Source organism: Vigna umbellata, chromosome 6 (assembly GCF_029865625.1).
Source record: "Vigna umbellata cultivar VRB3 chromosome 6, Vumbellata_1.0, whole genome shotgun sequence".
In the NCBI taxonomy this organism is placed as follows: domain Eukaryota; kingdom Viridiplantae; phylum Streptophyta; class Magnoliopsida; order Fabales; family Fabaceae; genus Vigna; species Vigna umbellata.
The window spans coordinates 10,938,364-10,966,074 of NC_142170.1; the positions used below are offsets into that span (position 1 = coordinate 10,938,364).

At 32.1% G+C, this 27,711-nt stretch overlaps 3 protein-coding genes, 1 non-coding gene and 1 pseudogene across 5 annotated transcripts; 4 read left to right on the forward strand and 1 right to left on the reverse strand.

Annotated features, from left to right (window-relative positions):
* The first annotated feature begins 932 nt into the window (after positions 1-932).
* On the forward strand, positions 933-8,638 carry LOC124835138 (uncharacterized). The gene is made up of 18 exons (XM_047310027.2): positions 933-2,288; positions 2,383-2,469; positions 2,558-2,771; positions 2,894-2,999; positions 3,353-3,607; positions 3,749-3,830; positions 3,919-3,978; positions 4,075-4,127; positions 4,526-4,692; positions 5,832-6,042; positions 6,376-6,430; positions 6,525-6,581; positions 6,667-6,915; positions 7,442-7,506; positions 7,607-7,663; positions 7,751-7,844; positions 7,931-8,071; positions 8,159-8,638. The coding sequence occupies exons 1-18, from the start codon at positions 1,242-1,244 to the stop codon at positions 8,237-8,239; spliced, it is 3,081 nt and encodes a 1,026-aa protein (XP_047165983.2). The 5' UTR covers positions 933-1,241; the 3' UTR covers positions 8,240-8,638.
* An 840-nt stretch (positions 8,639-9,478) lies between these two features.
* LOC124835134 (uncharacterized) lies at positions 9,479-11,322 on the forward strand. The gene is made up of 6 exons (XM_047310022.2): positions 9,479-9,632; positions 9,703-9,903; positions 10,008-10,316; positions 10,523-10,684; positions 10,903-10,986; positions 11,107-11,322. Exons 1-6 carry the CDS (start codon positions 9,582-9,584, stop codon positions 11,212-11,214), a joined length of 915 nt encoding a protein of 304 aa, XP_047165978.1. The 5' UTR covers positions 9,479-9,581; the 3' UTR covers positions 11,215-11,322.
* A 1,534-nt stretch (positions 11,323-12,856) lies between these two features.
* LOC124835139 (serine carboxypeptidase-like 51) lies at positions 12,857-17,266 on the forward strand. Of its 2 annotated transcripts, XM_047310029.2 has the most exons (13): positions 12,857-13,076; positions 13,195-13,289; positions 13,525-13,632; positions 13,758-13,998; positions 14,147-14,190; positions 14,270-14,337; positions 14,440-14,545; positions 14,754-14,959; positions 15,037-15,106; positions 15,259-15,309; positions 15,793-15,845; positions 15,938-16,070; positions 17,024-17,266. In XM_047310029.2, the coding sequence occupies exons 1-13, from the start codon at positions 12,938-12,940 to the stop codon at positions 17,090-17,092; spliced, it is 1,383 nt and encodes a 460-aa protein (XP_047165985.1). In that variant the 5' UTR covers positions 12,857-12,937; the 3' UTR covers positions 17,093-17,266. The 2 variants fall into 2 exon arrangements, with proteins under 2 accessions (XP_047165985.1, XP_087948368.1); XM_088092242.1 differs by lacking the exon at positions 13,195-13,289 and having other exon boundaries at positions 12,925-13,076.
* Positions 17,267-21,519: 4,253 nt separating this feature from the next.
* Positions 21,520-23,028, reverse strand: LOC124835137 (protein SENSITIVE TO PROTON RHIZOTOXICITY 2 pseudogene; annotated as a pseudogene).
* Positions 23,029-25,583: 2,555 nt separating this feature from the next.
* TRNAV-UAC (transfer RNA valine (anticodon UAC)) lies at positions 25,584-25,656 on the forward strand. Its single transcript has one exon. It is a non-coding gene; the product is annotated as a tRNA-Val (tRNA).
* The last annotated feature ends 2,055 nt before the right edge of the window (positions 25,657-27,711 follow it).

The window sequence follows — 27,711 nt, forward strand, 5'->3', positions numbered from 1 at the left end:
TAATATTTCAACTTAATATTTTTAATTAATTATCTTAATTTACTTTTCAATAATTTTAATTTTAGTTTTCAATTTTATTTTTATTTCTCCTACCCATTTAGAAAAAAAAACAGAAAACCATAAACAAATCCATTTAAAGAAATAATATTTCACTAAGTCTATTTAAATAATTGTTCTTAAAAAAATTATTTTAGGAAAAAAATCTCCACTTTCTCTATTTTATTATTCTTAAAAAAAATAAAATAATGTGGCTGAATTCTGTTTTTTAGTAAACAACATAATAACCCAATGATAAAAATATATTTTAGTAGAAACGCTACCAATATTTATTAAATAATGATATGATAAAATATTGACTGGCTGAATATTTAATTAAATTAAAATATAAACTTAATTAGTTTTCTACATTAAAATTAAAGAAACAATACTCAATAATACAAATTATATATACGATAAAAATATTTTATTATCACACAATACATAATTCATATTTCAAAAAGATTTATTGTTATAATTTTTAATTATATGAAATAAATACATTTTTTATGCAACTTAGTAACTGAAATAGTAATTTATCATACATCTTTTAATATCGTAATTTATTTCATAATCAATTGATATAAACCTTTTCACTGTATATCGATAAAAAAATTTACCATCTTTTTGCTGAATAAAAACGACTAGTAATCTTTAGGTAAGATTTCTTTCCCAGTTTCATTTTATTCATGTAGAAGATTCAAATTTAAAATATATATATATATATATATTCTTGTTACAATAATATAATATGTAGCATAGAATAATGTTAACAACGGCAAATAGTTAGTTGACACCTCATGATTGGTAACTATGAAGAATAGGCCGCAAAAAAATTCAAAATTGGTCAAATAATGTATTTAAATTTATGGAACGTATAAATGAGATAGCAGAAACTGGAATATCACGAAACACAAGGCCAAATGGAAAATCAAAATCTGGAGAAATGGTATCGCGATCATCGCAGGGTTAGTTTGGGCATTGGAGAAAACATTAACATCTCTTCTGCGTCTTTCTCTCCCTTGACCCTCAAATCCCAAATTATTCACTCTTACCCTTTTTTCTCCAAACCCTAACTTTCCTTTTCCAACCCAATCCTCTCGTTCAAACTTCCCCATTCGCATGTGCAATCCGCACACTTTCTCGGATCTTCCATAAATTTTCGGGTATTATTCACCCTTTTCTGCTGCCAATAGCTTCAATCAATGGCCAAGGGCACCGATTCCGACGAGTTCGTGTTGCTTTCTAGGGTCCGGACTGGTCTCAAGAGGGAGTTCGCGTTCGCAATGAAGGCCCAATCTGAGATCTGCGGCGCTTCTCTGGGCCGAACGCGGGCCAGCAAGAACCGGCCTGACCCTCCTGTTCAGACGGCATCTGCCCGGAAACGGTCCAGGAAGACCGTCGAGCCGAAAACGTCGGAGGACGTCTTGAGCGAGGAAGAGGCTAAGAGCGACGTGGTGGATCTTCAGAGCGATGATGAGCCGAAGAATAATCATGCGGGAGAGTCAGAGTCTCCGGCAATGTTGGTTTGTGAAGAGGAAACGAAGAGTGATGTGGCCATGGAAAATATTATGGGCGAAGAGGAGCCGAAGGTGTTGGAAACTGTTATCTGCGAAGAGGAGCCTAAGGTGTTGGAAACTGTTATCTGCGAAGAGGAGCCTAAGGTGTTGGAAACTGTTATCTGCGAAGAGGAGCCGAAGGTGTTGGAAACTGTTATCAGCGAGGAGGAACCGAAGGCGTTAGAAATTGTCGTGGGCGAAGAGGAACCGAAGGTGTTGGATAGTGGTGTCAATGAGGATGAGCCTGTTGTGGCTGAGACGTTGAAGGAAGAGGTTGTGGATGAGACGGCACAACCTCTTGGCGAAATTAATGAGGAATCGGAGAAGGGTGTTTCGGGAGATAAGGTTCCTGGTGGGGAAACCCTTGTTTTGGAGAATGATGATGATAAGGGGAAGAAGTATACGAAGAGAACGAAAAAGTGGATGGAGAGGCTTCCGACTGTGAGAAGGTTTACGCGGTCGGCATTGAAGGAAAAACCCGAGGAAGCAAATGACGAGAAAAATGTTGGTGCGGTTGGAGTTGATGATGTTATTAAGAGGGAATCAGAAACTGAGGCTTCGGTGTTAATGACCACTCCTATTTCGGGAAGATTTTCGAATTCTAGGTTGAGGAAATTTCCTTCCAAGTTGAAGGATCTTCTGGCTACGGGCATTCTTGACGGATTGACAGTGAGGTACATGAAAGGATCAAAGGTACATCAATCTTTACTTCTTTTAATGATGGATTTTTAATGTTTGTATTTAAGACTTTCTGCTTGATGTATGAGTTTGTTTGACGACTTTTTAGGCTCGAAAGAATGGAGAAACAGCGCTTCAAGGAATGATTCGAAACTCTGGGATTCTGTGCTTTTGTGAGAGTTGCATGGGGATTGAGGTGAGTTATACGAAAATTCTTTTTGGTTTAGTGTCTTACAGATTATGGTTGTAATTTATGCTTTTTATTTGGTTCTTTGTGGAAATAGGTGGTCACGCCCACTGTGTTTGAGCTGCATGCTGGCAGTGCAAATAAACGTCCCCCGGAGTATATTTACATGGATTGTGGGAATGGTGGAAATAACCTCCGTGATGTCATGAATGCCTGCTGCGATTTGCCATTGGAGTCAGTGGAGGAAGCCGTCCAAAAACTACTTGGTGGCTTCACTATGAACAAATCTTCGATCTGTTTACACTGCCGAGGTTTGAAATGCATATACTTCTTGATTTCTCTCTCTTGATTATCCCAATGTGTTTGCAGCAATGCATACTTATTTCCGGGCCATGTAACAACTCATATTGATGTCTTTCGGTATCTATTTTAGGAGCATGCAAGGGTGTGTCAAAGCTCGTATGCGATTGTTGCTTAGCAAGTCCCCCTCAAATAGCCACAGCATGTAGCAAAAAGATTTCATCACCGGTTCAACCAAGGTATCACTTAATTTTTTGTTTTATTAACGTAATGGCTGCTTGATTTTACGTTATAAGGATGAGAAATGAGAATTTGGGATACATATGATAACATTTTCCTTCCTTTAAAGTGATGGATAATTTCTAAATTGTAAAACTTATCAACCGTTTTACCATCCTGTCTTATTCCTTATTAATAAATGGACAGGCTATTATAGATAGGATGACTAGTTATTTTTTTAATGTCACTTTCACTCTCACACGGATGTTTCTGTAAGAGACTATGTAATGTGCGTTGTGATAGTAATATTATCAAAGTTCACCGAATGTATTGCATATGATTATTTAATGCATGCACATCCTATCTATCTCAGATCACCAGAGCAAGTAATGGTTCAAAAATCATTAGACAATGAGATGCAGCCAAATTCATTAGACAATGGCGTGCAGCCAGACTCGCTAAATAATTGCTTGGCGCCAAACTCATTAACCAATGAGATGAAGCCAAATTTGTTACATAGTGGGATGAAGCTTAATTCATCAAACAGTGTGATGAAGCCAAATTCATTAAAGAATGGGATGAAGCACAGTGCATCTCGTGGTAAGAGTCAGGGAAGACTAACTAGGAAGTAAGTGTATTTGTAAATAACTTTTCTAACATTTGCTTCACTTAAAATTTAGAATTGCTTATATTTACATGTTTTAACATACCTGTGATTTGGACTTATCAAGGATTTAATTTATGTATTTTTTTTTTTAATATTTGAAAGGGATCTGCGCTTGCATAAGTTGGTATTTGAAGCAGATGTTTTGCCTGATGGAACTGAAGTAGCCTACTATGCTCATGGAGAGGTAGCTTTGATTAAGATTGGTTCTATTTTTTTTCCTATTGTCTTTTTGGGTTTAATCTTTCCTTATTGTACTATTGTTTTGTGTTCAGAAACTGTTGGTTGGTTACAAAAAGGGATATGCGATATTTTGTACCTGCTGCAACAGTGAGGTACCTTTCCTTGTTATATGTTATATAGTGCCACATATTAGGCTCTGATAGATATTTAACACCTATACGTTTTTGTAAAAAAAATTGATTGAGCAGGTCAGTGCTTCTCAGTTTGAAGCTCATGCTGGTTGGGCATCTCGACGAAAGCCGTGAGTTCTTGTTTAACTTTTATTATTGGATGCAGGGTGCACCTGCATTGTTTATCTAAATTTGCATTAATATGCTCATTATGAGTTTTATTTGTTGTCTTGCTCATTAAATGAGTTTAAATTGTTATTGGATGCAATTATAGCGTGTGCCCGCATTTTCTATCTAGATTTGTGTTAAATTGCTCAGCTCAATGTATTTGTTTTGGGTCCTATAAATATTTTCTAGCTCTAGTACAGTATGTAAAAATATAATTAGATTAACTGATTAAGTATTTGTGAGGAAAATTATTTGAGGAAAATTATTTGTTACCATGTCATCATTTTTGAGGAAAAGCAGAGTGTTTTCAACAGTTGACTGTCGTCATTTCCTTGTTTAAAATTGTGTTATTGTGTTGCAGTTACCTGCACATTTACACATCTAATGGAATCTCACTCCATGAGTTGTCCATCTCTTTATCAAAAGACCGGAGATTTTCCAACAATGATAATGATGATCTCTGCATCATATGTGAAGATGGAGGGGATCTTTTGTGTTGTGATGGATGCCCTAGAGCTTTTCACATAGGTGAAACGTTGTTTGCTTTTTACTGTATTAATCTATTCTTTATTGACATGTGTTCCTTTACACTCTGCGCGAACAGAGGTATAATACATCCAGGAGTTAAATTTTAAACTGAACAAGAAACTAGATACGGAAACTGAACCAGTTTTGATATATTGAAACAATGTCAGTAATGGTATCTTGCCTGCAAAAAACTATTTAATGAAATGTAGGGAAGCTTCTTGAAAAGAATGTAGGACCTGTATAGAATTTCTCTGGGTTGTTGGATGCATATGGGGCATAAAAGGCCATAATGATTAGAAATCATACCATTATTTAACCGTGTTTAGGATATTTTTGCACCCAACAATCTTTAGAAAATTCTGTAATAACACTTTTAAAGTGATTGTAAGCTCTTAAATAAATTCTTCAGTGTGGATTTATTTTATAATCAAAATCAATAGGAAAATTTGTTATTTTGGTAAGGCACAAAAGGCCATAATGATTAGAAATCATACCATTATTTAACCGTGTTTAGGATATTTTTGCACCCAACAATCTTTAGAAAATTCTGTAATAACACTTTTAAAGTGATTGTAAGCTCTTAAATAAATTCTTCAGTGTGGATTTATTTTATAATCAAAATCAATAGGAAAATTTGTTATTTTGGTAAGTCCGCTTTTTAATTTTATTTGTCAACTTACTTTAGAAAAACCAATGTTATGTATCTGAACTGACAGTTGAGCTATGGAGATTCCTTTTTTATTTTTATGGTGTTCCTTCATTGTATGCCATCTGTAAGACACTCTTTAAGCACTTTCTAGTGCTTTTAACATGTCATTTCTTGACTGAGGAATTGGACAATCTTGTCTCCCTCCTGAAAAAAAATATCCAATTTTATTTTATCAAAATATATGAGAAAATCATTTTCAAAATATTTTTTTTTTATGTAAGATTTTCTTTATGGATAGTCTCGCACCTCTGGGAATTATGGAGATTGTTTTTTCTTTCTTTAATGCAATTGTTGGCAGTGATGGTTGAATTTAAGTCGTGGTATCTTTTTTGTTTAATTTGAGAGTAATTCTTTTGCTCAGCAATTTGATCTTGATGCTAGTGTTTATAGTCATTGTTATGACGGGCTCTTTAAAATTTTACAATTTCAGACTGTGTCCCTTTGCCATGCATTCCCAGTGGTACTTGGTATTGTAAGTATTGCCAGAATGTTTTTCAGAAAGATAGGCAGGGGCAACATAATGTGAATGCTCTGGCAGCTGGAAGGATTGAAGGTACTGATATTTTGGAACAGATGAACCCAAGATGTATTCGTGTTGTCAGAACTGTAGAAGTTGACCATGGTGGATGTGCCTTGTGCAGGTAACACTGCTATATATTTATTTATTGGTAGGTAGTGTAGTGACCCAAGTTATAATATGATGAAATTATTACTGCCATGGCTTCTCTCTGGTGTCGTTTTATGCCTTCACTAGTCAACTGAAAGCTTGCTAATTTAACACTAGGCTCATTTATTAGTTGCTGTGGTGAACTCACGTTGGGAATTTTTTCCCTGGCCATTTGAAATTCTTCTTTTGTATTGAATACTTCGTTCTGTTTTTTTAATATGTTAGTTTCTATACATGTGATTCAATACGCTAGCATTGACACATTATTCTTTTGCCTTCCTCCCTCCTGCTTTGATGCAATATACAGTCGTCACAATTTCAGTAAAAGCTTTGGTCCTCGGACAGTAATTATTTGTGATCAGGTATTTGCTTTTTCTGTGTTTTAGATAGCAAGGTCTTAATGACAAGTTTCTTTATATCATATGTTTTTAAGTTCTGATAGGAGTGTTCTTGCAGTGTGAGAAAGAATATCATGTTGGATGCTTGAAGGATCATAATATGCAGAACCTTGAGGTACTATTGTTCTATATTATTTTCTACTCTAATTGAGAATTCGTCTTGTAATAAGTACATTTTTTTAACGGATATTAATTTACAGGAATTGCCTGAGGGGAATTGGTTTTGTGGCACATCTTGCAATCAAATCCATTCTGCTCTGGCGGATTTGGCAGCTTGTGGGGAAAAGAGTGTCCCAGATTCCCTTCTAAGTTTGATTAAAAAGAAGCATGAAGAGAAAAGTGTAGACATTCAAGGTGACCTTGATGTTAAATGGAGGGTTATAAATTGGAAGCTTGATGATTCTGTCGAGAATAGGAAAAGGCTTTCAAAGGCTGTTGCTATCTTCCATGTGAGTATATAAAGATTAATCTTTATTTAGTTTTCTATTCCTTCTCTATTTATAAGATCTTCTCGACTGATACATACTCTTTAAGAAAGTGAGTTAAATTGGTTGAAAATAATAAGTTGATCAATAATTAGTATTGTTGTGCTTGTCATATTTAAATCTAAAGTATTTGAGTGAGACTTTCATATCGTGAGTAATTATATTCTTAAATCAGATTACTCAGAGACTTATGTCATTCATTTCAAATATCTATTATATTTTTGGTAAACACCTCTCAATAAATTAATGCTATTTTAGGAAATAAAGATTAATGCATTATTCAACTACGAAGGTTTTTTTTTTGAAAAGTTATGAAAATTTCTGAAAAGGGTCTTGTAAATATGTATAAAAGGAGAACTTTTTATCAGTTGCTTTGTTTAGTATAGAAATTGTGGTATATTTTTCATTTATATTTTGAAAACGACATTTATTTTATGTCAAATTTGATGGATGTGCAGTTTTAGTTAGTTTGAATCTTGTTTTTGTACAGGAAAGGTTTGATCCTATAGTTGATTCAACATCGGGCCGAGATTTCATTCCGACAATGTTGTTTGGGTAAGCCTTGTATATTTTGTGTATTCTATATTTATTTATTTATATATTATGTATATATGTAGGATGTGAATGAATTTTCTTATTTGTTGCATTTCCTCAGAAGGAACATTCGGGGTCAAGACTTTAGTGGGATGTACTGTGCAGTGCTTACTGTCAAGTAAGTATATCACGGTGGCATGGTTTATGTGGGTTGCAAATCTGGTTGGAATTGTTACTTACCAAGTATATTTTTATTGTTTTGCAGTGGAGATATTGTGTGCGCTGGAGTATTTCGTGTCTTTGGGTCAGAAATTGCTGAGCTTCCATTGGTGGCAACAACTTCTGATCAACAAGGACAGGTTATTTAGTTTTTTTTTTTACTATAGTGACAAGGATTTCTGCGAATGTCAGGAAATATTCTAACTAAAAACGTATTTTTTTCCAGGGTTATTTTCAGTGTCTATTTTCTTGTATCGAGACATTACTTGGTTCTTTGAATGTGAAAAACCTTGTCCTACCAGCTGCCGATGAAGCTGAATCGATATGGACCGGTAAATTTGGGTTTACAAAGCTAGCTCAAGATGAGGTATGTATTAACTTCATCTTACGTTCAGTGTAGTTTCTCGATGGTTTGCACTCATTATATATGGACTAACTTCTGGTGTGGTTTCAGATAAACAAGTATAAGAAATTTTATCGCATGATGATATTTCAAGGGACGTCGGTGTTACATAAGCCTGTTCCTGCGCTCTGAATTTTGTGTAAAGTTTTTGGTGGAACAATATGCTGTAGACTTTTTTCTTGGTTGCTTTGCTGGCTGCAGATCAAACGATTAGTATGTACAGGGATCTGCCTTTTTTGGTGTACAGAAATACTGACAACCACCTCTAGCTGTTATAATTTGTTTTCGTAGCAAAGGAATGAAAGGAGGTTAGAGTTGAAAATAGAGGAAGCTAGGTCAAGGGATTTTGTGAAACTAGCCAAAATTTTGGTTTATGTTATAAAATTCATTTATTACTGGCCACACTGGTTTTAACCTCCTTTTTTTTTTAATTAGTCAAGTTATTTTGCTTTCTGCCATGTATCTTTCAGTCGGAGATGTATTTCCCGGTATCATTAATGTAAAATCCCTCAGTTGGTTTACGCACTAGAATGGGAATTTTAATTGACAGTGAGAAGAAGTTTAAACTTTGCATTTGATTAAATGTTCGTAATCTGCAATTAATATAAATTATTGTTGACAAGTTTATATAAACAATTTGCTAATGCAAACCAAAAGCTTTGGAATCTTACTCTTTTTAATTCAAATTGTAGTATGAAAAATCTCTCATACCCGTTGTTTGCACAAAGGCATTTTCGTTAGTATAAATAAAGAGTACAGAAAACATGTGCCATTTTTAAGTCACATGCTACGTTCGTACTCATTAATGAATATGGTTATTTTTATTTAATATTTCACAAAAATATTAATAAAATGTTAAAAGTATTATACTTAAATGCTTATAAAAGGAGGCGTATATTTGATATTTTCTTTAATAAATTCTTTTATTAAGCTTATGCAGAGTTTTTCTTCTTACCACCCACGAAATGTGTGTATATGGATTCCAGTTCTATTTCTTTTCTCATCTTCCCATATTCTTAGAAAAAAACGTAGTGATATTAACACTTTATAATATAACTCTACTATAAACTTTTGGTAAGTCATTGGAAAAACCTCAAAGCCAAGCACACGCACCTCTTTGTTTGCATGAAGGGGCAACTATAATTATAACCTAAAAAAGTAATTTAACTTTTGATTCTAAATTATTTTATCTGATAATAAAGTATAGAAAAATGTTTTTTTTACAACCACTTGTATCATTTCACCATTTGCAAATCACTTTTAAAATATTTTCATCACTAAAAATATTAATTTTTTGTAATTGTAAAAAGTAGAAAGATTGAAAAAGTAAAACAGTAAATGTAAAGTATGTAAAAATTTGTAAACAAAACATTATTTAAGAAGTGATAAACGGGAAGGAAGCACATAACACTTTGGTGGCGGCTGTCGGGGAAGCGTTGAAGGTTTGACCAGTTTTAGCAATCACTGGAGAGACATGGCATCTGTTCCATTGTCAAATGCAAAGAAACATGTGAAATACTTTGTGGTATGTTTGTTTTGCTTTGTTGATAGGAATTAGGATGTTTTGTTTTGCTGAATCTGAGTTTGATAATCAGGTAGATGCATTTTCTGAGTCAGCATTCAAGGGGAATCCTGCAGCTGTGTGTTTTTTGGAAGATGAGAAGGAGGAGAAGTGGCTCCAAGCATTAGCAGCAGAATTCAATATCTCTCAGACCTCTTTCATAACTCCCATTACTCCAACATCAGACTCCTCTATCCCCAGTTTTCGCCTCAGATGGTTTACACCTGTTGCTGAGGTAACTAATATCTCATATTAGTTCATTTTTATGTCTTCAATGATCAAGTTTTCAGTTAAATCGCTGGTATTACTGAGCTTTATTACCTGTGACAATTTCTGCAGGTTAAACTCTGTGGTCACGCTACATTAGCCAGTGCGCACGTACTGTTTTCATCAGGTTCTGTGGACAGTGATGTTATTGAATTTCAGACGCTATCTGGAGTACTGGTTGCTAAAAGGATCCCAGCAATTCATACTTCCAGTGCCCCAAACTTGCAGAAAGATCTCACAGATTTGTATATTGAATTGGATTTTCCTGCTGATCCGGTTACAGAGTTCAACTTTGATGAGAGTGCTTCACTAATTTCTGAGGCATTAGGCGGTGCTTCCATAATTGATGTGAAAAGGACAACAATTGGAGATTGCTTGCTCGTAATTCCTATTTCTGTTCTCTTCCCTTTCTGTTATTGTCTGATACAACTCAGTTCAGCTTAGACGTTAACCTAGAGATTCTGCTGAACAGTGTTAACCATCTGTTAACCTGCTTGATTCTTAGAATTAAACTATATGTGTGTATCTGCTACTTTTTTTAGCAATTGTGCACAGTGAACATTATGAAACATTCAGTTTTCTTTTAGGTCATAATCTCATCTGGGAAAGCTGTTTCAGAACTACAGCCACAGCTTGATGCAATAGTTAAATGCCCTGCAATAGGGTTAATTGTTTCGGGGGTGGCTCCTTCAGATTCAGAATTTGACTTCATAAGTAGATTTTTCTGTCCAAAACTTGGAGTCAGTGAGGTAAGTGGTCAAGAATCTTATCTACAGAAAGATTCATGCTTTTAATTTTGAACTCCATTCTGACACATCATTTCTGGAACTGCATAATCCCTTTAAGAAAGTTCTATTCCCTTCTTCCAACAATCACTTCACCATTTTAGAGAAGAAGCTTTAGAACAATGCAAACAATGATATCAAAAGAAATCCAATGCTCCATTTCACTTCATGTTTCCTTTCAGGATCCTGTTTGTGGGAGTGCACATTGTGCATTGACACCCTACTGGAGCAAGAAACTAGGGAAGTGCGACTTCAAGGCTTATCAGGTGGGAACTCCCATTTTAAATCAATCTCGTACTAAACCTTTTAAATCAACCTTATATTTATCAAATGTCATTGAAAAGTTGAATCCATATTATATGTTAACATAAATATATGATATTCAGGCATCACCCAGAGGAGGGATTCTCAATATCCACTTTGATGAAGCCACACAGAGAGTGCTTCTGCGTGGAAAGGCTGTTACAGTGATGGAGGGACATGTTGTAGTGTAGCATTGTTCTTAGCTTTGCAGAATATGTAAACTTGAACTTCTGTAACAATACTTCAATCTCAAAAAATAAACATATGATCAGTTAATAAACAAGTATTCTGAAATCAAATCACAATATCATTCGCATGTAGGATTCTAATACAAGTGATTGAATGTTCCCTAGCTTTACAAAATGCAGAAAGCTTAAAATCCTAAGACCTAGTAAACATGGTAGAGGCCTTTGTCGCTTCAGAAACAGTCTATTGTTTAGTTTTATTTAGATTTTAATTTTAATATAAAACGAATTATATTTAATTTATATATTTGATTCTTATGACCTAAACCAAATTAAAGAAAGATTCTACTTGAATAATTTTATATTAAATGCACACACATTTATAATAGAATACGATATTTTATTCGGTTAAGGAATACAAAAAAGATGTCTTTAGCAACAATATTTTCTTTTGAATTTTTAATTAAAAATTTAAACTTTTATTTAATGTCAATTTTGCAAACCCCGTAAATAAGAAAAATATATATATATATAAATATACTAGAAGAAAAGAAAAACTATTTCTTCCTTTTATGATTCCATCTTTTCGTTTATTTTAGAATTAAATCACATATAGGAGTAGCTGAGATACAAAAATCATTATTATTCGACCAGATTTTTAAACATCTTTTTTTATTCTAAAGATTTTATGTGATATTTTATTTTTTATGATTTTGTCACGAGAAAATCAACTTGCTTAAGTTCATATTCAAATATGTTGTTGAGTTTTTGAGGGAAAAGATATTATATACAAAAGAAAGGCTTAATACCAATCTTAGTCTCTAATTTCATTAAATTAAATGTGTTGAAAGTAATATTTTATTTTTCAGAAATTCATAGAGTTATCATGTTTTTGTAAAAAAAACGTTTTTTTTTCTTACAATATTAACAACGCTAACTATGTAATAATCTATTTATCTATTATTTTTTCCTTTTAATATTTTTTATTAATGGACGTGTGTTATTCTATTCTTATGATAAAAATATTAAAATCACTATGATTATAATTATAAAGTAAATATAAATAATTTTTATAATATTATTATATAATTTTTATTTATCTTATAGGTATTTTCTTTTTATAAATAATTATCATAGTTTAAAAATGACAGTCAAATAAAAAATAATTAAATTTAGAAAAAATAGTCATGCAAAAGATAAAATTAGTAGTAATTATTTTAATTAATTTTTTTTATTTAAAAGATAAAATGAGAAAAAATTCTGAAAAACGGAAAAGAAGTTTCTTATATATATAAACAGAACATTAATGATGTTCACAAACTAAAGTAAAAACTTCTTTGTCATTTTTTAGTCAATTTTATTTCTATGCTAATGACCAAACCAATAATAACGCTTTTTTTTTATCAGTATAAGTAGTAAGTGTATGGAGTTTAATCTATTTTAATATTCTAACTTCAACAATAATAAAATATTTTTTTATAAAATTAAAAAATATGAATTAAATCTAATCTAACTATTTTTTTTACTTAGTTTGAATAGTATCAAATGATTCAAACTCAGGGGAGTGAATGGTCATAACACAAGGAATGGGGCACATTCCGTTGACAAGTCAGTCTTATCAGAAAATGAAATATTATTTTTATCTATCTTCAATCCCCACACCTTCTTTTTTGCCTTTTACTCACTCATTCACTCTGTAGTTGCTTTTCTTCTTGTCCCCTTCTCTGAGATGAAAAAGTTTCAAGCTTTTGTGATCACCATTGTATTCCTTGTTACACTATTTCAGGGAGAATCAGTAACATGTAGCAGTAGCAGCTCAAGGAGTGAAGACGGATCAGAGGAATGGGGATATGTGGAAATCAGACCCAGTAATCTCTTCAATCTTTTCTTTCTCATGATACCTAATAGAAAACTAGCATAGAATGTTCTTTGAATTATTTTTAGCAATGGTTACTTACCTTTATGCTTTGAATTTTGGTACCACAGAAGCTCATTTGTTCTGGTGGCTTTACAGAACTCCATATAGAGTGGATAATCCCTCCAAACCCTGGCCAATCATTCTCTGGTTGCAGGGAGGACCAGTATGTGCTTTTTTAGAGTTAAACCGATTATCCTGAGATTAGGAAAAAAAATGATAACGGTCATTTTGTTCTCATAGTAGTTGACTAAATCAGTTTATGAAAATTATATCAACTAAGTAGTTTATTCTCATTATAACAGACTTCCCAATATTTATTTTTTAATTGGGTCATTATATGAATTAAGAATAGCCACATTTTGTTCAAATGGCATCAGTTTTTTCAAAATATTTAACAGGGTGCTTCTGGAGTTGGGCTTGGCAATTTTGGAGAGATTGGTCCTTTCGATGGCAATTTGAAGCCCCGGAATTTCACTTGGTTGAGAAAAGCAGATCTCTTGTTTGTGGTAGCTCATTAACTCTGTTTTTTTCCCTTGAAGCAGTTGATTTTGCATTCTAATGAGCTTTTGACTGTGCTTCTTACATCCTTCAATGACAATGGCATTGAATCAATGTGCCATGTACTATGTAGGACAACCCTGTTGGAACCGGGTACAGTTATGTTGAAGATTCGGATCTCTATGCCAAAACAGACCAAGAGGCAACCGCAGACTTGACAACCTTGTTAGCTGAATTATTCAACAATGATGCTAAACTCCAAAAGAGTCCTCTGTTCATTGTGGCAGAGTCTTATGGTGGCAAGTTTGCTGTAGCTCTTGCATTATCAGCTTTCAAAGCTATTCAACAAGGAACATTGAAGGCTACACTTGGAGGTATTTGTTCTTTCCACAATAACATCATCCAAGACAGATAACAATTCCTGTCCATCAATATGGTGAATTTTGTTTTTTGTTCCACATAGTTCCATTAATTATATATATGAAATATTATATGGATAGTAACTTTATTTTTCTAATTTAGGTGTGGCATTAGGAGATACCTGGATCTCCCCAGAAGATTTTGTGGTAGGTTCCAGTATTGTTGTGGTCAAAGGTTAAAACTTAACTTACAACTTTAACAATTTTAATATTTTCTACCTTGAAGTTCTCATGGGGTCCTCTACTGAAAGATCTATCAAGACTTGATGACAATGGACTGCAAAAGGCAAACAGGTGCATCTTTTTTCCACATTCTGAAATAGACAAATTGATGAAATGTAGGAGTTGGATTTCATTTTCTATATTATCTGGTGGATAAATATGATTTTACAACAGTATAGCTGAGAGGATCAAGCAGCAACTTGAGGCAGGTCAATTTGCTGATGCGACTAACTCATGGGCTGATCTTGAGAATGAGATTAGCGCTAGCAGCAATTCTGTGGTACTATAATTTCCATTAACCACGTTGGTGTGTTTATTTAATCACTTAAATACTTTGAAAATTTGAAATGATTATTAAAATAGTGTGTATAAGTGAAAATAATATTTCATGTCATTGGCTAACTTTTGGAGTTGTGGTAGATTTTGAAAGTAATTGTAAAGGTGTTTTGTACCACAGCTCCTGAAATTCTTATTTTTTAATATTTCAGGATTTCTATAATTTTCTACAAGATGACAGTGATTCAAACAGCATAAACGCAATGGAGCTGGGATTATCGAAAGAAGTGTCAATTATGCGATACTCCAAGTATCTTAATGCAAAGATTTCAACCCTTGGTAGTGAGGACGATGATCTTGAAAAATTACTAAACGGTGTCATCAGGAAGAAGTTAAAGATCATTCCTGAGAATGTTACGTGAGTTTATGATGTCAAATTATCGCATATTCCAATTCAAAATCGTGATCTCACAACAACTTTTGTGATGATGACAGATACGAAGTGCAGTCCTGGGAGGTTTTCGAAAGTCTTGTAGCTGATTTTATGAAGCCAAGAATCAGTGAGGTAAGAAGATTATAATATGCTTAAAACAATTTGTTTCTGTATTTTGGTCTCAAAGGGTTTTGATAATGATATTTCACGGAATTGGATTAATTAAAATGGGTAATTTCTTTTCTTTTAGTTTATATTTGATGTCTCTAGTTTAACTCTCTTAGGTTGATGAGCTGCTGACACTGGGGGTCAACGTGACTGTGTATAGTGGTCAAGTAAGTGTCCTTCACCAACAATTTTTACAAACAGTTTATGTGCACACTTTGAATTTTGATCCTACATATAACTATTGTTCATCCCAATTGTTTGACATGTAGTCTGGGTTTAAAGCATTGTATCAGTATATTTAAGCAAATTGCTGAGAAACCTGATTTGACCATCTTTTATTTTTCTTTTATGTGATTGTTCATCTCCATTGTTTGACATATTGTCAATGTGCAGAGACCATTGTTCATCCCAATTTTGTGTTTGTGGATTCAAAAGTGTTATTCATCCCCAAATTTGCATGTGGTGTGAGAAATGATAACATAAAATTTGGATCATGCAACTATATAATCAAAATTGAAAGATAATGAACAGTTAAATTACTATTTAGAAAGTCATGTGCAATTTAATGATATACCTACAATAGCAGAAGTTCTCACACAGAAAAACATGTATGTATCTCAATGGATCATTGTGATTTGTGGTTATTATAGGTTGATCTCATTTGTGCAACCAAGGGAACAGAAGCTTGGCTTAAGAAACTGAAGTAAGCAATCTTACGGATCTTTTCAATATTGGTGAAGCAAAGCATTTATGCGAGTTATGCTGTTTTTTCTTTTTTGGGTATCCATTTTGTAGTTGGGAAGGACTTCAAAGTTTCTTGGAAAAAGACAGAACCCCCATCTATTGTGGAAGTGACAAAACCACCAAAGGGTTTTTCAAGTCATTCAAAAATCTGCATTTCTATTGGATCCTTGGAGCTGGTCATTATGTAAGTCGAAATAATTCATAACCACTGCATAATTTTTGGAATTTATATTCTCTACTGGATTTTCTTGTGTTGTTTCTCTGTTGTGTCTTTAAAATACACTGCTGAACATTGATTTTAATGTTTTAAAATATATTAAAAATAATTTTAATATATCAACATCAGTGTACTTTTAATATTTATATTCAATAGAGGACAACATCAACAAAATCCAACAAAAAATCTGGACTCTAATTTTTGGTGTGAGGTGAACTCAGTTGAAGTTTTCTGATATTTTTATGGTACTGATTCTTTTGTTAAAATTTTCAAAATACAGTGATATTAATATCTTTATTTTTTTAATATATTTTAAAACCTTAAAATATTATACTTAGTGTATTTTGAAGTATAAGAAAATGATAGTACCAAACTGCTATAAAAATATAAATTCAGAGTGAACATTCACATTTTAAGATTTACTTATTATAGAATTAAAAAAATAAAGTGAGTAATTTTAGTAGTTAAAACATAACAATAATTGATATTTTAACATATTTTTATTATTTATTATTTATATATAATAATAAATGCTAATATTTTTAATTATGATCATGAGTGCTCATCTTATATAAGAAGTCTATTTTACTTAAATAATTTATTATTTACACAATCAAGAAATATACTCTTTATGGTGCATCAAGAAAATTAAGTAAGCATCTATGTATTGGTTAAACTTAATAATTTTTATATTTTCTTTTTAAAAACTGTAACCATAAAGTATGATATAAATTATTTTTTTATTAGTATATCTTACTAAAAAACCTGTATAATGATGTATATATATATGTATACTGACATATATTTATACAAAAATAAAAAACTAGTTGAGGAAATAAGTAGAAAGATAAAATAAAATAAAATAGTATGAAATTATAATGTTTTATTTGAGTGATCTATTTGGTTGGTGACTGCTACAGGTACCTGTTGATCAACCCTGTGTAGCACTAGACATGGTGGGTGCAATTACACAATCACCAGCTCCTTGAACATGCAGAAACGTATTATTATGCACCCTGTGGAATAAATAAACTTTCTTTCTATTATTAAGCAAACAATCTGTTGTAGGGCTCATGAACAAATAAAAAAGATGTTAAAAACATATGGGATAGAAATTGTTTGTTTGAAAATAAAAATATTTATTAATATTTTTTATGTTGGTATATTTCTATTATTAACATTTTTAATTTATTATTTTTATAAATAGTATATATTTGTATTTACTATGACATCGATTGCGAAGGAATGAGAATCATCTATGGAAAAAAAACGTAAAAGGATCCAAGCAATTGCTTTAATTGATTTTACAATTTCTTTTTTTCTCTCTCTTACATTTCTTTAATTCCTAATGAGACATGATCTGATAGTTGTTTAAAGATAATAGATTAAGACATTTAAAAATATTTATTTAAGTGAAACGTTGATACTAGTTTATTGAAAAATATTATCGCTGACTCTAACCTTAATCTTCTATGTGTGTGGTAATAGAATTTTTTAAGGTGCAATAAAACTCTCGTAGATAGAGCCTATGTAGTTTTAAAGAATTAAGGTTAATTAGGGATATTTTAATTTGTCTTGTCCAACCATCAACGTCATGACAATTTGTAGATGACACAGAACAATACAACATTCTAATTTCAACAACTTACATTAATAAAATAAAATATTAGAAAAGTAATAAATAAAATATTAAAATATAAAACAAATTGTTTCAAAAATATAAATATATAATATTAATATCGTTATCTAAAAAAAATAACTCTAATAATAAAATAAATCTAAAATAGTTTAGAAAAATTTCTAGATAACAAAGAAGAATATTTCATCAAATCATCGTCAATTATCATAAATGCTTGGGCATTTATTCTCATCTGTTCATATCAATAAAATGATCATCAACAAAACAAAACATAAAAAAGATCAAGAGAAATAATAAGATAAACTAATATGCAAAAAAGAGTTTTCATAAAAAAAATATAAAAATATCATCATACATCACTCATTCATAAAACAATCATATCACATATAAAGACTCATTCTAGACTCATTTATTCAAATAAAACATTGATGTGAAATCTTAGTAAGTCTTACACTTGTGATGGTGGAACAACCACCCACCCAAGCCACCACACAAAAGGTTAGTCTATCAACATCTTTGGCCAAGGTAAGCCTCTAGACTATGATCTCTTGTATCTCTCACCACATACCTCATTCTATTTGAATGGTTATTAAAGCGATAAGATAACCTCCAACATTTGGACTCCCACATTAATGCGTACACTAATGAAATGTCACCATAGAATCTTTGCAAGAGATCCATGGAATCATGTCAAACTAGAATACTCATTCTCATTACAATATCATACATGAATAAACACCATGATACTCCTAAACATACATAAACTACATTGTATTCTATCTCAAACAGCCAAAGAAGAAAATAATTTCAAACATGCATTGACGCAAATCCCTTACTTGAGAGACAAATGAACTTACTAGGAGGAATCTCAAATTCCTTCAAGCTCACAGGATGTCCTATCTATACTTAGAAACAATGCAAACAATATTAGGACACACCATTAAAATCACTAATAAGCAAAATCTCATATAAATGACTAAAAAGACGCACATAAGTAAAAGAAGGTTCACATGCAACAAAAAAATACCAAAAAAATGAGTTGAAACTCAACTTACGTAAACAAAGAAATTGATCGATCTAATTTGAAGAGTTCGCCACAAAGATCAATCCTACGATCTTAGTTCTTCAATTAAATGAACATAGAAGAAAAACCTTAAAAAGAAATCATAGAACTCTGAAAAAATGATTTCTAAAAAGATTATGTATTTTAAAATAATAAAATTTGTTGATAACAAAATTATTTATATTAAAATAATCGAATCTCATTATTTTTAAATCACTGTTAACAATAACATACATTAATTATGTTTTTAAAAATTAACAAGCATATCATTAATAAAATAAGATATATGGGAGGACTAGGAGAGAAGGAAAACGAGAAAAAAGTACAAAAAAAAATTAGGGATTATTTTTATAACTTTTGTTATTTAAGATTTCATATTAATTTTTAAATAAGCATATTGCCCCTTTATGAAGAGACTCATTTATGTTTGTACATTTCTATCAATTTGGCTGAACAAAAAATTTTGAATTGACCAATCCATTTCTTTTTGCTCATGAAAAATGAAAAGAAAACAAGAAGCAACAAGTTAATAGTGACTCATCAACTACAAGTACAAAAAAATAAGCAAGGTTGATAAGTTACATAAAGCATGTCGCATTCAAGTTTGTTTATTCATGGCATAGACTATGGATACAATTTGATAGAGTTAGACAAAAACAATATTGTATATTAATCATATGTTCTTCATAATTATACTATGAAATGGTAGGTTTTAGAATTACATTTAATTTAAGTAATATTATTTTGTTCCTTTAAATTTATTAGTATAAGACTCGCCATAGGTTAAAAGTAATTATTTATGTTGGATGTATTTTTCTTCTTTTAATGTACTCAATATTTATGTATTTATGTTTAATTACTAATTTGAGATTTTAAAACTAATCTTCGATTTAGGACTTAATTCCACTTATAATAAGGATATGATTTGAATTATAAAAATCTCTTTTGTTATAATTAATAATTTAAAAAGATTATTATTATTTATTCTTTTCATGATCTGTTTCAACTTTGGAATAATCAAAAATTGATAAGTAAATTATGAATAACTCTTTATTAAAATTAGTTACTTCTTCTAGAAAATAAATCATTATACAAAATCACTTTTTTAAATTAGTATATAACGAACTAACTCATGATTTAAAAATGGTTAATTCCCAATATGAGTTTACATATATATATATACATACATATATACATATATACATATATATATATATATATATATATATATATATATATATACATATATATATATATATACATATATATATATATATACATATATATATATATATATATATATATATATATATATATATATTTTGTGTATGTGATGTTTGTTAATTACATAATTTATAATAAAAAAACATTTCTAATATTTTCTTTAACATATACTGTGTATTCTCTATCAGAAAGATAAGCTTAGCAAGATTAGCACACCATTAAGACAGATAATTTATTAATTTATATGAAATGTTTTTATTGAAATTTTATCATATACGAAGTATTTTATAAAACTGAAAAAACATATAGACTAAATTTAAAAGGTCTAGACATAATTACTTTTACAAAGAGAATCCAAATTTCAGCTGTCCCAAACATATATATATATGTCACTCAATTTCTAGGGAATCTATATATAATTAATGTGATGGGTGAAAAAGAAGTCCAATAATTTCAACTTTAAACTTTAAGTCTTAAACACTAAACTGATTGCAATGACATCTAATGAATAAATATTACTTTATATGTGATATGTTATACACTTGATGTACGTATTCAACAACAAATTATTAATTAGAGTGATGGATAATGGGTACAGTTATAATTCACTATACAATGTTAGACAGCACAAAGGAATTCCGACAAAAACTTGTCTACACTGAGATTGTCCTAAGTCTGTTTTCTCATTTAATAAGTATATCACTTCGCTCAAAATAATCTATATACATCAAAAGCTATTCATTTATATTATCCCTCTCACAGTAAAATATTTTTTTTTTCAAATGCTGAATCATTAAATAGTACTAATATTATTATTTTATCGTAACAATTATTATATGACGTACCATACTAATTAATATGGCACTTCCTTTTGTAATTGCGTACTTTGTTTTGGAAGTCCTAGACTATGCATACTTTGTAATTGGATTTGATTTTAAAAATAAAAATAAAATCTATCTATACTTCAAATTTTAATACAATATTTAAACTTTATAAATAAATAATTATAATTCTCTTAATTTAATTGTTTTAAAATTATTTTTTATGGTGTCACGTACATTTTAAACTAATATATATTTGAATTATTTATACAATTCAATATTTTTTAATTCAAATTTTAACTTAAAATTTATGATAATAAATTTATAAATTTTTCATCTTATAAAATATTAAACTTTCTTATTTTTATAAAGATAAAAGTTAAACTCAAAATTTTAGAAAAAAAGGAAGAGAGCATGACATTTCGGGTAGTGTAAGGAAATACTACTAGGTAAAAGACAAGGTACTCACCATTCTAAGATCTTCTCGTATCTCCAAGCGATACAAAATCTATGCATCAAAGTTTCTATATATACACATAGATATAGCATGTGATTTTAATTCATCACAACAGACGAAAAAGGTGACAAGGAAATTAATCAAAGACAGTACTGTCGGTAAAATTTATTAAAAAAAAAATTAAACCTTTGTAAGTTATGCATATTATTATTTGGAAAACTAAACAAGAAAACTTTATAAAAATTAAAAAGCACGAGTTAATTAACATACAAAGAAAGTTAAATTTATTGTACATTGTTTTTTTCTTAGAAAAGTTTATTTAAACATGTTACGAGATATGAACATCATCATCATCTCGAGGTAGCATCAATCTGCATTTGCAATGTGTGGTGCTCCAATTTCCCAGAGTATGACGAGAGACCAACATTGTTGATAGCTGGTTGGTGTCCGAGGAACAAAGAAACATGGCCCATGAGTTTGTCTTTCCTAGAAAAGGAAGTGCCACACGAGCACTGCCACTTGAGATCCCCGCAGTGCTTCTCATGTGTCCTAAGATCAGAGAGCACAGAGAACTGTTTCTGGTTGCATCTCTTGCACACATACATTTTGGGGCAATGGCTTCTCTTGTAATGATTCTTAGCACAAATCATCGACTTCAATGGCTGGAACTTGGCGTGCTTTTGGTTCCACCTACACCCTTCTTGAGGACAAGAATATCTCTTTGGCTTCACACTCATCAAAAACTCGCTTTCCCCTTCCAACTTCCCCTTATTCTTAATTGGGTTGCTCAATGCAGCATTGGTCTTGTACTCATCCCCATGAGCCCTCATGTGCATCCTCAAATTCGCATCACGCTTGAACCCTTTGCCACAAACTTGGCAATAGTGCGTGTACTTAGCCAACAAATCCGCAGCATCCAATTCAATCACATCACTATTCTTCGGTGAAATCCCTCTATGACTATACCCTTCTTCGTTAAGTTCATGTTCTTCCCTTGGAGCTCCACCTCTAGTAATAATCATGTTGTTTTCACCAATTACAACGCCTGGATCATCTTCCTTAGTCTTACTAATATTGCTATTGCTATTATCGTCGTTATTGTTGTTATAGCTTTCACTAAACCAGTCCAGTGGCTCTGACTCAGTGCTAGAAAATAAACAACCCTGATGATGGTCACTGATATCTATGGCTATGTTACCAAGCAGACTTCTATTTGTGCCAAAATTTGAGTGAGGCAATAACTTGTTGGGCTGGTGCAATTTGTGGGTGCATGTAGTGGTGTTATTATTGGTACCTGGAGGGGTTGTTGTGAGAGCCATCTGTTGGCAGGCGAACATCATTGATGAGGCAGTGACTAGGATTTCTTGGATTGTGGAGTTCATGCTGGATATGGCCATGGAAGTTGACTCGGGCAGGGTTTCATTTGGGGAGAGAATAACCCCTACTAGGGCCTGCACCTCACTCACCTTGTCCTTGAGAATAGAGAGATTGAAGAGGAGGGTACTGGAGTGTGAAACTGAGCCAGATTCCACAGAGGGTGACACCAAATCTTCATGGTCAGGGAACATCTGATGATTTTGGAAGCTAGATGTGACCCTTGAAATCATTGCTTGATCAATTACCTTGTTCTTCCAACAGTGGTAGCTAGCTAGCTAGCAAGATATAATAAAGATTGGTTCTGAGTTCGTTTGTTGATATAAATATTCAAAGCATAATGTTTGAGAAGCAAGACATAGTATGATATATTATGATATATTATGTGTGATGGTAATAGGAGAGAGAGAAGTCAACTGAGAGATAAAACTCAGAAGTTCTTCCCCACTTACGACCTCCCTTGCATGAACCCTATCTGAGGGTGGGGTCATTCTTCATTCGAAATTGAAAAGAAATTGCAAGTGACAGACACACACCAATGGGGTATAACTTTATTGGACTTCCCGGCAATACGTTTTAACATGTTGATGATTTTTTATAATATTATATAGCTATAGCTATAGGTTGCTTAGATCTATAAACCCTATCATGCTTCTATCTGTCCTCACCCCTTCTTTTGGAACAAACAAATATTGTTTTTGCTTTTGTAATAAATTGTTTGAAACAATTTTTCTCATTATAATAATAGTACTATGTGGTTTTCTTTATTGTCTTTGAAGTATTGATCGTAACGTAGAAACACTTGACCATCCTATGAAAAGGAAATTTACCAAGAACATATGTATTGATTCCGAAAAAAACCAGATGAATCTGAGACAGACTTGGAAACAAAACTAAAACTATGAAGGAGTCGAAGTAGCTCAGGCACTGTAGTTTCAATCAATCCATTTAGACAGATTGAGTAAGAAAAAAATAATATAATATACTTATATACATATATACGCTGAAATCAATTTCATGTTTCATAACTTTCTTTTTTCTTTTTCTTTATATTCACTTCTGAAACTTGAAAGAGTTTTGAACAGTGTCAGAAAGTGTTTTTGCAAATACCAATGGTATCTGAAATGGTTGCAGTCACAAAAATAGAAACACACATGTTAGGTGGATTGAAAATATATTTAATATTATTTTGTACTTGCAGACATTTGTTTGATTTTGGTTTAGGTTTATCTGGTCAACCTATTCCAAAGTTTGAAGTGTTCATATGGAGAATCTTGTTCAAAATTAAGACATGTCAAATAGCGTCATGCATGCTTGGAAAATGCAAGAAGCAAATGACCTAAACCGAAGCCATTGCTAAACAGTCAAAACTCATGCAGCCTTGCCATCCACCACTTCTAATTATTCACATCAGTCCATGCCATCTTCATTCCTCGTTAATATTACTATAAAAGTAGATTTCTAGTTAAAATATATAATTTTAGCATTTCTGCATGCATGTATATATATATATAGGGGTTTTAAAAATAATTTTTAAAATTATTTCTAAGTGTAATAAACGAATTAATTATTTTTTTGGGTGGTTTTAAAAATCTCATTTTTAAAACTTGATAAAAATGATTTTATAAATTTTAATGGATTATAAGTGAAGGTGACAAAAGGGTAGATTTTGTCTTAGCCTTCATTCATCTGGTTTACCAACAAGTAAATTTATTCCATTCATTTACTTTTATAAATGGTTAACATAAACTATTTTTTAAATTTAATACATTCTCAATTAATCATAATTAATTAAATATATTTATATTTAATATTTTTAAAAACTTAAAAATATCAACTTGAGATATATCATCAACTCAAATTTCATCACAGATATCATTATATCGATTTTAATTGAAATCGTCATTCTCTCACTCAATCTTTAGGAAAAATATACTTCCAATTTTATTGAACTTTGAAAAAACATAGTAAATAGCATTATTATGATATAACATCAATTCTATGTTCCAAAGTTGATTTTCACAATAGGTCACGCCTCACGCATATCATACTTTCTCTTTTAAACTCCTAAAGTGGGCTTTTGGATAATGTTTTTTCTTTTCGCACCCTTCTCTCTTTCTCTTCTTCCACACTTCACTTTCTCTGCATCTTCCCTCCTCCCGTTTAATCCCTTTTATTTCTATTTTCTTCCACCCACTGTCCTTAACTTCTCCTTTATTTCAAAGAAAATAACTTCCCTAGTATACAAATATACAACAAAAAAGAAATCGTTTTATAAATAAAAACTACTTTCAACACAAAATAAGAAGAACATGAGAAAGTTAGGATAGAAATACTGACTAAAATCCCAAACTAACTGCTGTGTTACATGTAGCTAAATATTTTTAAATTATGTTATCCATAATTATAATCTAAATTTTGAATAGTTCAAAACATATTCTTTTCCGAGATATGCAATTCAAAACATAGTTTTAAATTAAATATAAAAGTGTTATACTACGGCAATTTGGTATTTTTATTATAGGGATAGTAGAAGATGGTTGAGGTTGGAGAAAAAAATGTGTCCAAAGTTAAAAGAAAAAAAGATACTATGATGTAGACTATGTGGCTACTTTATTTAATTCCCAATACACATGGAAACAAGTAACATTTTTCTCTTTAGGCTAATATCAATGGTTTTCTTCAAGAAAAAAAAATGACTTAACAAGAAAGGTACTTATAATCAAATGAAAATATTTCCCAGAAAAGAATACATATATTTGGATAAAAATTACGAGCACATTTTTATTTATTATCATTATATTAAAGAATTGTTTTAAAATTATTTCATTTTTCACTATTTTAAGGGTCTGTTATTTAATTACAGGATATATTAATTTTAAGAATTGACTTAACAAAAGTTGTTGCTGTGGTGTAGTGGTTATCACGTCAGTCTTACACACTGAAGGTCCCCAGTTCGATCCTGGGCAGTAACATTACTTTTTTTATTATTTTAGTTTTAATTAAGCATTAATAATGTTATTTTATATATGTTTTCTATTCTTTAAAATTTAAGTATTTTATTTTTCTGTTCCCAATAAAATTTCTTTTAGATGTTATGTCAATTTGGCTACTTTTGTTCTTCAAGCCATCAAATTATTTTGATCATTTTAATATATGAATACATTAAATGTTTACAACAATGACAACATGCTCACACAATACTCTTTCTCATGACATCATCCAATGGAATTTCTTTCACACAAAGAAAAAACGAAAATAAACTTAAAATATTTCGAAGAATATAAACTAAGTCAAATAATTTTACGTGGTCTATAAAAATATAAATTACAAGGACTATAAATATCTGAATCTTTACTTTTATTTCTCATCAATGTCGTGTCATTAAAAGCCACGTAGAATAATCTCTAACGTTAGACAATATGTATTTGTTTTATATTGACATTATAAAAAAATAAGGTAATAATTTTAATTCAATTAATCAGAATAAGAGAGAGAAAAAAAAGAAAGAAGATTTTAGGAAACATAGAAATAAAAATTAGAACAAAATGTAGGGCAGCTTCACAACAATCATCTCAAAGGTTTCAATTTTCTTGATCCTTCGTTTAACTCAAACATACATAACATGAAACACGCACTCAACAAAATTTATATATTGACTCAGAATGTACATTTTATAATTTTTAATAAATTTTAGTAAATAAAAAAGTATTTAAAAAATTATATATAAAAAGTGTATATATTTCTATTATTTTTCTACTACACACATGCACGTGTCTTTGATTTTTTATACCCCCATATTCTAAAACAATGTTAAAATATCTACTCTTAATTGTTTCAGAGTGTGAAGAATTTGTAGCCATGGAAATTAAGCCAACTAAACCCAAACCAGTGAGGTAGATCTTAGGTAGCCACATACCACACCAAAGTAAGAACTACCACTAAATTAATCTAAAAAAGGAAGACTTAAATCCACATTTATTGTTCCCTGGCTGCATACCAAACACAATTAGTAATAATAAACTACAAAGATCATGGTTTGGTTCTGGTAATTTCAACCTAATCATGTTGGATCAGTACTAATTCATGATTAAGTAAGAGAAGCTAATGGAAATTTGTTTAACACCAATAACCACTAGTACAAAATGGGCTTTTAAACTCGCAGAATAGGCCTCGGTTTACACCAAACCGCTGTCTATTCAGACACGGTGGCAGTTTTGTAATTAACGAGACCTTATAGGCCTCGGTTCAGACTTGACCGGTGCCAAAAAGGGTTACTACTTCGGTTGTGAAGGCAACCGGTGCCTAATTAGTGGTTTCTGACACGGTTAAAAAAAACCGGTGCCAAAAAGAGGTATACTGCATCGGTTGGTAGGAGGGACCGAGGCGTATCAGCCTCTACTGCCTCGGGCCAGAAGGACCGAGGCATATAACCCTCTTATTTCCCCAAATATTTCCCCTGAACGAAAACCTACCCTCACTCTCACTTCCCACGCTCTCGCGCCCCCCCTCACCTCGCCTCCCTCTCGCTCTCCCGCCTCCCTCCCCTCACCTCGCCTCCCTCTCGCTCTCGCCTCCCTCCCCTCACCTCGCTCCCTCTCGCTCTCGCGCCTCCCTCCCCTCACCTCGCCTCCTCTCGCTCTCGCGCCTCCCTCCCCTCACCTCGCCTCCCTGCTCTCGCGCCTCCCTCCCCTCACCTCGCCTCCCTGCTCTCGCGCCTCCCTCCCCTCACCTCGCGTCCCTCGCTCTCGCGCCTCCCTCCCTCGCCTCGCCTCCCTCGCTCTCGCGCCTCCCTCCCCTCACTCGCCCCCTCGCTCTCGCGCCTCTCCCCCTCGGTCTCGCTCCGTCACTCTCTCGCTGGCTCGCTCCGTCGCTCTCTCGGTCTCCAAAATCTCCTGCGAGTGTGTCGCCTCTGGAGGGAAGAGCAGCGGTGGTGGTGCGTCAATGGTGGCGGCGGTGATAGTGGTGGAGGTGGTGGTTAGATTAGGGTTTTCTGATGTTGATGGTGGGGTGTGAATCTGAGATTAGGG